At 47.5% G+C, this 12,452-nt stretch overlaps 1 protein-coding gene across 2 annotated transcripts in view; it reads right to left on the bottom strand.

The window, feature by feature from the left end:
* Nucleotides 1–668: 668 nt before the first annotated feature.
* LOC144731310 (hepatocyte growth factor-like protein) overlaps nucleotides 669–12,452 on the bottom strand; it is a 54,854-nt gene continuing 43,070 nt past the window's right edge. For both annotated transcript variants that reach the window (XM_078612365.1, XM_078612366.1), the window contains 4 exons: nucleotides 10,636–10,779; nucleotides 6,740–6,846; nucleotides 3,328–3,467; nucleotides 669–1,008 (listed from right to left, as the gene is read on the bottom strand). In XM_078612365.1, coding sequence (XP_078468491.1) covers nucleotides 844–1,008; nucleotides 3,328–3,467; nucleotides 6,740–6,846; nucleotides 10,636–10,779 — 556 coding nt within the window. In that variant the 3' untranslated portion in view covers nucleotides 669–843. The remainder of the gene's footprint in view (nucleotides 1,009–3,327; nucleotides 3,468–6,739; nucleotides 6,847–10,635; nucleotides 10,780–12,452) is intronic.

Here is a 12,452-nt window from a genome sequence, read left to right as displayed (position 1 = left end):
TAAGACGTCTTTAAAAAAAAAATCCCGCGGACAAAATTATTCGGGGACCAACACGCTAGACGCCAGATGTCCTTGGTTTATCAGTCGCTCGTGCAGGAGGGTGAAACACAAATGATAAGTGAGTGTTCTTATCAGGAGAATAAAAAAACGGGGGTGGGGGGGGGGGTGCGTGCTTTTGTGTGTGTGCGCCAATGCAATTGTAATTGGACTCGAAGGCGTGGATTTTAAAACAAAAAGTGCCGGACGTTTTTTTTTTCTAAATTCAGCAAGGAGATGGGTGCTTTAGTTCGTGCGTACTGCACGCCACGATCACACGATGGTGAACATCATTGGGTGCCGTGGTGGCGAGATGTTAACTGCCTCGCCTGGTATATAAGATGGTCGTGGGTTCGATCCCGACCCTGATGCCTGCCGTATATTTGGAGTTTACGTGTCGTATGGATTTTTCTCCGGGTCCTCCGGTTTTTCCCTCCACATTTAGAATCAAAATGCGTTTAGAGTATCTGGCTAAAATAAATGTCCATATTGATAAGCCACTTCGTTGAGCTGCCATTTGTGGACAAGTCACTTATGAAAAAGAGTCCCATTAGAAAGAGGTTTCCGCGTCACACTGTGATGGTGGGTGAAACGTCTGCGGTCTGATCAACATGTGACGAAAGAGGCAAACACAAGTTTATTATACGTTTTATTACGAACGATAACAAATTCATTTCAACACATGTGAAACCTACCGCAATTAATATTATGTTGTAAAAAAAATGAAAGTTAAATGATTGTACTGTAATGGAAAATTTAATACAATTTTGACATTAACGTGAAGCGAGTGGGAATGTGCGGGACGAGTCATGTTGTGCGGATGATCTTGTGTATCCAGTGCAGGTAGTGGGAGACACGGATGTGTACGCCAGGCAGGTTGGTCAAGCCACAGCCAGGAGCCGGAGGCATCACCCCTTGCAGGACAAAGCGCCCGTTGTTGTCTACGCAGGCCAGCGGGCCTCCGTAGTCCTTCTGTTTAGCAAGGCAAACAAGAGAAAGACAAAGATCCCCCCCCCCCCCGTAAAAACGTAACAGAATGTTGGGGCAAGTGCTGTTAACGCGTAGCACACCTCTGAAGGCGGGCACGGCACACGAGGGGCTGGGCTGGCCAGCGCCACGCCTGGCCGCCTGTCTCCCAAGTGGCGATGTTTACACGCCGGTCCCGGGGTACTCATTTGAGGGCCGAGTCGACCTGGGGGAGGTCCAGGACCGCTTCAGATATTCGTCACCGATGTTAGGCGTGAGCGGAAATCGAACTCGGGTCTCTGCCGGGTTTGTAGCGCTGCGCGGCCGCAAAGATCCCCCGTATAGCCTTAACAGACTGTAGGGGCAAGTGCTGTTAGCGAGCACCTATGAAGGCCAGAACGGTACACGAGGGGGTGGATGGCCAGCACCACGCTCGACCGCCTTTGTCTCCCCAGTGGCGATGTTTACACACCGCACCAGGTACTCATTTCAGGCTGAGTCGACCTAGGGGAGGTTCAGATAATCGTCACTGTTGTTGGCCGTGAGCGGGAATCGAACCCGGGACAACCAGGTTCATAGCGCAGCGCGCTAACCACTACACCACCGCAACCCCCCTTACACACACAAGTGGGTGTGCTGCCACACGCACTTGGTCTCAGCCACCCTCGCTGTTGCCGCGGTTCCAGGCAGCAAGGCGTGGAACGTCCCCTAAATCCCCAAACCCAACCGTCCCTGCGAGTGCGGCCACGAATCCCAAACCATCGACCACATTGTAAACACTTCGCTGTCTTCACTCATTTTAAATGAGGAATCGACGAGATCCACTCTGCTTCTGAACAGACACATTGAGTGGATAACAAATCTAAAATTACATCTTTAATCTGCTGATATTAATCCACACGAAAGAAGAAGAAGCACTCATAATTAATATTATCAAGGCCAATGCCACTGATACCATCGCACCTCGCCGTCACTTCCTTCTCTCTGCCAGATGCCACCGGTGTCCCACAGCCAACACTGCCACCTCCAAGGTCTGCTCTTACATGGTCCCGCCGTCTGGCTTGAGACCTGCCCCCCCTCACCGCCACCGTTCCTGCCACGATCCGATTGATCGTCGCAAATTCTGCGCTGCAGTTCTACCCAAGAAAAAAGAAATCGGCGTTCGCGTTTTTTGTTAAGTTGCCACACGGCCCTGTCTTGGACGCCGCCACAGCGGGGGGGGGGGGGGGGGTAATGAAGGGCGGCGGCAGTGGACTTCTCCCATCCAGAGGTGGCTGCCAGTTCGATCTCCCCGCTGCTGCTCGGCAGCTGAGACGACGGTGAAAGCAACCCCCCCTCCCCCCGAACCCCCTCCGCCTCTTCACACCCAGCAGTGGAAAGGTGTAAACGGTGTTCCCATCACACCTCGTCGGGTGAATAGCTGTGATCCCGTGGTATGCGAAACACGGCAATGAGTGATGCTCTCTCAGCACGTTGCAAGTTAACGGCAACCTATGACGGTCAGCGAGCACCATTGAAGGCTGGTTTAGTCCACGAAGGGGTGAGTGCGGCGAGCGCTACTCCCAACCACCACTGCCACCCTGAGTGCTAATGCTGACCACACCACGTCGAGGAGGGACAGGCCAGGTTTCAGATACCATCTGCATCGTCATGATCATCAGCGATGGCCAATCCGCCGCCTCACCCCGAGCTCCCGCCGCACTCCTGCGATGTATTTAATCCACGTGGCACCCTCCCACGACGAACCGGCTTGATCGCTCCACCTTCTCAGCGGCTGTGCTCCCGCACGCATCGACGTCGGCAACTCACCCGGATCGTCGAACAGTCACGCCGCAACGGCCACGCAACTCGGGGTCGTATTATCCGATAGGCCACAGTCGCCGCTGTGCCCAGGGCCTACGAAAAACTAGTTTTGGCCGTGTTTCCCTTCGTATGATAAAAAATGTAACCAAGATATCTTCTTGAGTGAATATATTTATATAGCAAGGATAGGCACAGTGTAAACATAAAGAGGCAGAGTTTGCTAATTAAATCTGCTTATCTGCAGCGCACAGCGCACTCCCATCGAACTAGGGCACAGACTAAATAATGAACGTATCAGTAACAACATCTGTCCGGCGGCTGGACGAAGTAAGCGTGAATCAAGCGTAATGACAGCGGAAGTAGTCGTAACGTGTGGCAGCAGTACACCCAACTGTTGGAAAGTTATCACTGAAGGCCTAAGGAACAGAAGTGCCGAGGGCCTACAAGAATCTTAATCCAGCCCTGACGCAACCGCTCCCCGCCCCGCACAGCCCGGGGGGGTCATGCCGCACGCCTGCTCACCTCGCAGGCATCGCCGCTCCTGTCCCCCTTTCCCGCACAGATCTCACGCTGTCGGATGTGCCGGTTGTGTTGCTGTCCGCACTTTTCGGCATCGACCAATGACACGAACGCCGTCTTGAGGAAGCCTTCATCACCGGTGCCTAGTGAGGTGTCCACACGGGGAGCAAGGTGAGCGGTGACAGCCTCGGATGCAAGGCCGAGAACCAGCTAGACGGACGCCGAGGTGGAGCCCGAAAGTCGGTGAGGTCAGCTTGCACAGCTTAGTCACACGCAACCGAATCACTTTCGTGCAGGCATCTGTGCAACCAGTTGTGCGGGCAGTCGCAGTACTGGTTGCGCGAAGTCGAGGTAGCACTCTACGTTCAAGCCATCTGCTCAGGAGATGTGCGGTGATGTGTTTCATCGCATGCACTTTGGGGAAATGCGTATGATCGTTTTTTACAATCCCGAATGCGCTGTTTAATTTCCACGTTGTGCAACTACTCGCTCGTTTGTGGACAAAAGCATTTGCAGGCGACGATTTCAACTGCACAATTTCGCGAGCGATTTGGTTGCTGTTGGCCGAGGCCACTGTCAAGTTTGGTTGCCACATCTTGTTGAGGCAGCCATCCTGGGAAGCCTGAAAGACTTCCTGGGAGAGTTTAAGGTACAGTTTGTCAGTTGCTTACTCATCGTGGACCACTCAAGGTCGCGCATTTACATGCAGCTCTCCCCTCTTCTGGTATTGTGAGGTATTCTTTTGCACAAGATATATCCTGTTGTTTTGTACCTTAGAGGTGGCAACCCTAACATCGATGCCTAATAACGGCTGCATATTCGCAGCATCACCTCAATCGCCTCCTTCAAGAGAGACTTAAACACTCACCTCTATAACCACGTGCTTTCGAGCGACTCTGAGCTTGGCTCCGAGCCTCTGAGTTGCGGCCGTTACGTCCGCAAATTTGTGCGCGTTATAAATTGCATCATTATTATTATTAACCTCTAGGCTACAACGAGAAAAGATTGCATTGCCGCACGGAAACTGCTCAACACTTTGAAACAAAATGAATAAATCGCGGATTAATTCAACTATTTATAATTATTTTGAAAACGAATACCGCATCATTACAATTAAAATGAGCGCTCAACATTTCAAAAATTCTACGACCACTATCATGAAACATTACACCTTGACAGGTGTGAAACGCACATACACACACACAGGTCATTAAGGTTCTCAGGTTCAAGGACAAGGACTTAGAACGTTTCCTTTTTGAGTCATCCTGGAGGTCAAGGGACTGTTCCCATAGGACCCAAGAGCGAGAGTCGAGGGCAGAGATGTTTTCCTGGGGCTGCGCATTAACGTCACCAGAGTCTTATTCCCGTTGTTTTCGACCTACTTATTGCTCGAGATGAAAAAAAGACTCAAGCCCAAAAACATGTGATTGGGAGCAGCCATTTAAGCTATTAGAAGTGAAAGTTACGCAATTAGCATTGTGGACATCTACGTGAATTGTGACACTGCACTGCTACGGGCTGACCTTCCCATTTGTAGATAATAAATCCAGAATAAAGTGGAGAAATATAATGTAGCTGTTACACTACACGGTCATCCAATTATCGCACTCGAAAGGCTATTCATATATCATACCTATTTAGAATCCCGATATGAGTAAAAGTTTTTCAGTTGGAGGTTTTGTAAGGTTACTCGGTGGTGCTGGAACATCTGATGTTTAAGCCGTGGCTCAATTAAAGCCTTGCCCCACTCTCATTTCACATCCCCCCCCCCCCCCCAATCGTGCCATCAGGATGATATGAGAAAGGGACAAGGCTTCATTAATATTGGCAAGACACAGACCTCTCTCAGTAATCATTGCATCATCACCTTGTGTTGGTGAATAGCCGTGGATAGATGACATGATATAACTACTTGCCGAACGGTCTCTTCAACCAGTCTCTCTTTATCAATTCCGGGCACAATTTCGTTTCACGACATACATAGCGCGCTGTCTCGTAGACTGGAAATTGCAACAATTCTCACAATTCAAATGACAAAAATCTGGAGTTTTTTTTATATGACGGTGGGCTTCTTTGAGTAGCCATTAGTGACCTGGTTCAGACCGTAATCATTATTATTATTATTAAACTTTCTATTTTTATACAGAAAATGATTCACACTTCGAAAGCGACATTCACCAGCAGGCCATTCGACTCTGATGACCGACTCACCCTGAATGCGCCCCATCTCATCGGATCGGATCTCAGAAGTGAAGCCGATTCAAGTGTGCTTAGTCCTTTGATGGGCGACCACGAATGCAATAGCCAGGCGTGTGGCTACATTTACAGCAGAGGGCAGTGAAGCTATCACCCGTCGCTGTACTGTATTTCTATGCTCCAGCGTCTGCCCTCCTTGCCTACAGCAACCCGCACTGACCAGCGCGGTGAAGTATGCTCAAAACAAGTCCCATGACCCACACCGCGTGGGGAGACTTTCAGTGGATTGACAAAATGGATTTATTTGAAGCAGTCATCCCTCGTTATAAGGCAACTCGATGTACGGAATTTTGCGAAGATGTCATTTATAAATCGGGGAACTAATTCCACATACCTTACTTTAAAATCGCAATTATGTAATTTTGAATCTCAAAATTATAAAACAAACTTGGGGGAAAAAAATCAATGCAGAGGCTTTCATCTGTCCTAGAGTACATTTAATTGTGCTCCAGGTCGTTTAAGTGCATCTGTCAAACTCTACTGGTTTCCCGTGACTTATTTTGAGTATTATTATTCATGTTTTACCAGAAAATAATACATTTTCCATTAAACACATGCTTAAAAAAACGTTAGCTACATTCTTCGGTGTGATTCAATTGTGACGTTTTTGGGGGCGTGAAATGTTTGCCGAAGGAACGCATCTCCAATTATCTAATGTAAAAAAAACTAAGACAATGTATTTGTACTTTTGGTCAAACACTGGTGAGACAAGGCGATAAAGAAGGCTGCCTCTAGTGTAGGCTAATCAGTTTCAAAGACAATGCATTTATAATCGGAGCATGTGTGTTTGCATGTTTTCCCACAATTGTGTGTAGCTAATGCAGACTTGATGCCTTGCCAAAGTAATCTGTTGGGTGTTTTAACATCTTAACGTCTGTTTCATTGCTAGAAAGGGTAAACGCTATTCTTATTTTTCATCATTTTGGATACTGGCAAAAAGGTTCCATAGATATGTAATGGAAGTCAATGGGAAAACAGGTCTCGATAAACGGAATTTCACATTGCGGATCACTTTCAGCACCGTATCTGTTCCATATATATCGAGGGATGCCTGTCGATGCACGTGCAATGAAGGTGATTGCCAGTGTGAGTCTGCAAGGCATCTTCTGCCTGTGTGCCCAATACATCGTGCTGGAATAACGGAGATATAGAGATGTACCTTGGGTATCTCCAAAGCCAGATATCTCACATTCACTTTGGAGATCCAGGTCTTCGTGGGAGTCTGGCAGACAGATCGTAGCCACGGAACCGTTCAGCAGCACCTGCCTGCAGAAAGATAAGGTACCACAACCATCGGTTCAAGCCAAGCGTGTCAATTCTCGACGCAAGTTTTCTGTTTTTGCAATATTTCAGAGTTGTTTTTTATTTATACCGATTTTATCGTTTCAATTACTCCACCGCCGATCGGATGACGCACGAAACAAAAACGTTTTAAGTGGAAGTTTTGCCTCTGTTCCCGCATGTGTCGCTGGACGGGGACTTGGTGACGTCATTGACATTTACCAACCGCGTCACGCCAGGCGTGGCTCCTAGGGGGTTTCCCACCTTCGCGAGGCAGAATATGGGGGCTGCTGACGGTTTTTGAAGGTGCCGGAGTAATCCACCACAAGAAACGTAGTCGATTACAAGTTTTAGTCGATCATTTGACTTGGATCATCGTTGTCCCAGCCGTAATTTGGTATATATATTTCGCGTAAGTAACAACCGAACAGTATTTAGATTTAACAACGTATTGGGTGATACTGTGTTGGCAGTCAGTATTGCGCAAAGCAAAAATTGCCTCTTCTTCATAGCCTCACCTCAAGGCAGTGTTATTGACAAATGCATTGAGAGCGTTGTGATATTTTGAGCTAGATTGTCGTTATTATTGAACGTGTCCTGTATTGCCAGGTGCAAATATACAGATTCACAGCTGGAATGCAGGAAGAGGGCTGCTCAATATAAGTCCCGCAGGCACAAACGGGTTACGATGGCTCTACGCTTGCACCGATGAGTCCCAATGACGACGGAACGACAAACGCCAGGGAGAGTGACAGAGGGACCTTTGCGATGCGCATAGGAGTTGAGTGATGCGGAATGAGCGGGGAGAGAAGGACTGTGTCCTGCGTAGGAGTGGGACCCACGTGAGGGATGGATGGGTTTTTGTTGCTTCTGTCTCCACAGTCTCCAATGGGATGCATGCTACACAGTAGTCCCTCGGTTAACAGTGACAACATCGGCTAACGGTGTTTTGGTTAATGTTTCGCCTCCCATAGGACCCCCGTGGTTTACACTAATGTTAAAATGTTGATTAGCGGTGTGTTTACGTTGTATACACACGGCCGCCAATTCGGCCAATCCGAGCGCTCGTAAAGTGTGGCTGAGCCATGCCCTCAGCCAATCAGCGACGTACCATTTGAGCCGTCAAGACCTCGACTTGGTTTTATTTACATTTTAACGTTTTCTGTTTTGGACAGTGGGAAAAAAACAGCCCTCTTGCAGTCAGTACATTTTTTGGAACGTATTTTTCAACCGATATGTGAATCCAATTAACAGTTATTTCGGTTAACAGTAGCTTTCGTGGAACGGATGTAAAACGTTAACCGAGGGACTACCTTACATTTATATTTCTTGTGTTTAGAAAAGAAGAAAAAAAGGGCCATGAATTCCAAAATGAAACGTCAAAAAAAAAACACGACACGAATGAATGAATCAAAGTGCCGAATAACCAAGCATTTTTTGTTCTCTTCTGATCAGGGACAAAAAGGAGGGAGGGAGGGAATGGAGGGAGGGAGGGAGGCGAGGCATGTAATGGAAATGAGCCATCACCCAGTGCTCATATGAGTACAGGGACCTTTTGACTTTGACTTTTAATGACAATGTCGGCTGATTTAGGGAAGCCGTCATGGCACGGTGACGCCGTGCGCCGTGCGTGGGAGATCTCTGCCTGGCAGGCTGGGGTCGCTCTCCAGCCTCCCACGCCAACCGTTTGGTACACATCAGGAATTGCTCTTTCGCTCTCCTTTGTTAAGTGGAAACACGATGATGCCATTTTGCTAACATGTGTACTTTGCCATTTCCAGCTCTGAGAACAATTCCCTACATTCGTTCTTCGTTTAAATTCGGCACCTGGAATTACATTTAACACGGTGGCTTTCGCGACCAATGTAATTGTTGCAGTGGGTTGACTCTCCAACACACAACCGGTGTGCTGAACTAGTAAAGAATTGACATGTTTTGTTTACGTGAGAAACCTTACTAATTGGCTGTGTCGGGTGGTGGTCGGTTTAACGACACGTAAATTATAATAAATGTTTAGTTTACAATCTGCATATTACTACTGCATGAGTCTATAGTTTTACCATTAGCAAATACAAATTAAAATGTGTAGCTCTCTGTCAATCCACTGCTGGATAAAGGTCTCTCCATGCCAGGTCAGTCATAGGGGTTTGTTTGACCATACTTCACCATGCTGATCAGTGGGGTTTGGTAAAGGGAAGAGGCTCAAAAACAGTTCAAATATCACCTGCCACTGTTGTTAGCCATGTCTGGGACTCTAACTCAGGTCGGTGTGTTCAGAGCGCAGTGCCTTAACCGCTGCTCCGTTGCTTCCTCCAATGGTAACAAATATAAATAACTAAATGTTTTTAACAGCGAAACTTGTACTGAGCATACACTCCATCGGGCCCATCTCCCACACTCTGCCGAGATGACTTGGAGATCTGGAGATCAATCCGGTGGTTTTTGCTCATCAAGACCCACTGCGCCACATTGATGCACGTCTTGACGTGCATCAATCTAAAAACGGTCCACGATTTAATTGCTATTTAAGATTGCCAATTAAACCACGTGACCCATTGACTCACTCTCTTTTTAAAATTTCGCTGGCGTAACCGCTTATTTTGAGTGATAAATAAGCCGCGTAAACTCTTAACAGAATAAAACAATGAACTTTGAGGCCCGCTAAAATATATTGTCCCAAAATATCGAAACAACATGGTTCGAAGCCAAACTGATCTTGTCAGAGCACCACGGTGTACTTAAGTGTGATCTCCAAATATAGGTCCTTAAATACATCCGCTCTCTCTAGTACTTAGCCTCAGCATAGATAATATGACTTCCGCTCTCAAGCAGTGGTAATTATGTGGTTATTGGCGCTTGCAGTCCCTTAAAAAAGCAAACGTCTTCTTTGTTGTTTTTTCACCTATTTTTTTAATCCCAATTGAGCTAATCAGAGTCGTGTCGCGAAATGAAGTTTCCATTCAGATCTCTCACCATGCAGAGTGTTAGAACACGGCTCGTGGAAGCAGACCTCACAGAGCTACCGCTGATGCATCTCAAGTATCCTCTGGCAGCACTTGACTTTCCAAGCCGCACTTCTACACGTGGGAATATTTGTGGAATGAGAGTCAAACCAATATTTTAAAACTCTGATGTGGAAGTAAGGCGAATTAAGGGCTGGGTGGTTTATTTATTGTGTGTGTGCGCAGTCAATGGTGACCGGGCAGATACCATAAAATCACCGTATTTGAGAACCCGGTTTTTAATCACTGGCGGCTGAAGCCTGGATTTGTATCAAGGATCTCAGCAGTGCCAGCTCAGCGCTCCGACCTCCGAGCCACACAGGCACCCAGGCACCGCTGTCGTCTCGTAAATATTTAATGCGATATAGACGGTCACGATATAACCGAGCCATGGCACGCACGTACGTACGCATGAACGCACGAACGTCTTTGTCTTTGATGTGGAGCGGTACTGCAGTGGTTAGCACACTTTGTGCAATGACCACGACAACCCGGGTTCGAATCCCACTCACGACCAATATCAGTGGCGGATATTTGAACTGGTTCTGGGCCACCCCTAGGTCGACTCAGCCTTAAACAGAGTACCTGGTGCGATGTGTAAAAAAAACATTAGCACTGGGGACACAACAGTGGGCGGGTGTGGTGCTGGCCACCCTCGTGTGCCGTTCCGCCTTCATAGGTGCTCGCTAACAGCACTTGCCCCTACAGTCTGTTAAGGCTATATGGGGGATCTTTATCTTTGTCCGCGTGTGTGTCCGCGTGTGTGATTCACTTGGAGAGCTTCAGCATGACCAGCTTGGATCCGTGCGGTCCGCAGAACATGCGCGAGAACGGCACGGCCTGCATGCGCTCGTGGGTTCCCTCTTTCACCTTCGCCATGCCCAGCCAGGCCTCGAACCCGGACACGTTCCCGGGGCTGTGACGAGCGAAAATATATACGGACGGTCATGTCACACAGCCGTTTGCAAACGCGTTAATTTATACCGCATTCGTGAAAGCTCTCTCTCTCTGGCGAACCGGCATCCCACCGACATTCATCGTGAGGAGCGCTAATTCAGACAAGCACAAATGGTGCACGATTGCTCTTGGATTTGATTGGGCATCTAAGCGTCGACGCTGCGCATGTCCAGGCTTCAAATAATAATGACTGCTTAATGCACAAAGATGAGCTGTTTTTATCAGCAGAAGCTGCCTGGAATAATAATTGTTTTTCTTCTTCTTCATGCAACCGCAATCGCAATGCTTACAAATGTATTTTCTTATCTACGGAAGCAGCGCATGCCGTTAGGCCTCCGCAGTATTGCAGACGGCTCAACTCAAATGCCAGCGGTGCCGACAGTGTGAATATTTGGAAGAGCGGCACAATCGGCAAGATCAATCGTCAGACGCCTACTCGCGATGGCATTAGAGATACTCCCGCTGAAGTGCAGTGACAATGAGGTAGACTGGGTGGCTCAGGGTGCTAAGACCACGTCAAACAGCTGAGCCAGCACCACAGAGATCCTGGTTCGAATCTGGCAACCACCCGCGATGAAACGGGATTGTCGAGTGTAGAGAAAGTTGATGGTTCCACAATCTTCAACGACTGCATCCAAGCCTCATTAATTTTAGGATTAATTCCAGCCGAAAAAAAATGAGAGCATGTTTTAATTGGCCAACGACGAATACGCAACTCCTATAAATGTTGCGCCTTGTAATTTAAATGAAGTTAAACTAAAAAACAAACTATTTTTAATGTTACCAGGTAAGGCCCCACTAACCTAAAACGCACGTTGATTCTAAATGTGGAAGAAAAAACCGGAGGACCTGGATAAAAATCCACGCGACCATGGGGAGAGAGAGATGCAAACTCCAAATATACAATAGGCATCGTTAGGGTTGGGATCGAACCCACGACCTCCTGTATACCAGGCGAGGTAGCCAACATCTCGCTACCGTGTTACAGTTGAAAGTTGCAGTTGAAGTGGCTTCACGCGCAGTGATTTCAAGTTGTTTCTTCTCCGTCACTGGGTGGTGGCATTGCTCATTGCCGGAGCAAGATCTTTAAATGTATTCACCACGTGTCGTCATATCGAGAGCAAACTTAAATAAAAAAAGAGCAACCGTAAAAAAAAGTCCAGTCAAAATGGTGATGAAACTCGCACCGACATATTTATATTGGCTTGACTGCCATGTCGTCTTGACTGCATAGTAGGTAACCTGTGAGGCTTCACGTAATTCTCATATTCATGTTCTGCAGTGTTGGTCCCAAAACCCCGGATAAATAAATTATATATACCACGTGATAGGAGACGGATAACGGGCCCACTTGAAGAAAAACATGACCCATGACCAAATCACCCGGAATGCCCTGGAATCTCATCAGACCTCAGAAGCTGAGCAGGATGTCGAGCATGGTTAGAACTTGAATGAGCAATCAAACCAACGACAACAGCAATAGGTGTAGCAATAAGTATGGACAGTCCAAGGACAAAGCAGGAAAAATCCACTGATCCGTATACAATTTGCGTAAACCTAAAAGCAACAATTTTTACAGGCGATTGGATGCAAATATTCATGGGTTGTATCAATTGATATAATCGATGAGTC

Source organism: Lampetra planeri, chromosome 38, assembly GCF_965212315.1.
Source record: "Lampetra planeri chromosome 38, kcLamPlan1.2.h2, whole genome shotgun sequence".
Classification (NCBI taxonomy): domain Eukaryota; kingdom Metazoa; phylum Chordata; class Hyperoartia; order Petromyzontiformes; family Petromyzontidae; genus Lampetra; species Lampetra planeri.
This window is presented reverse-complemented; position numbering and strand designations above follow the sequence as displayed.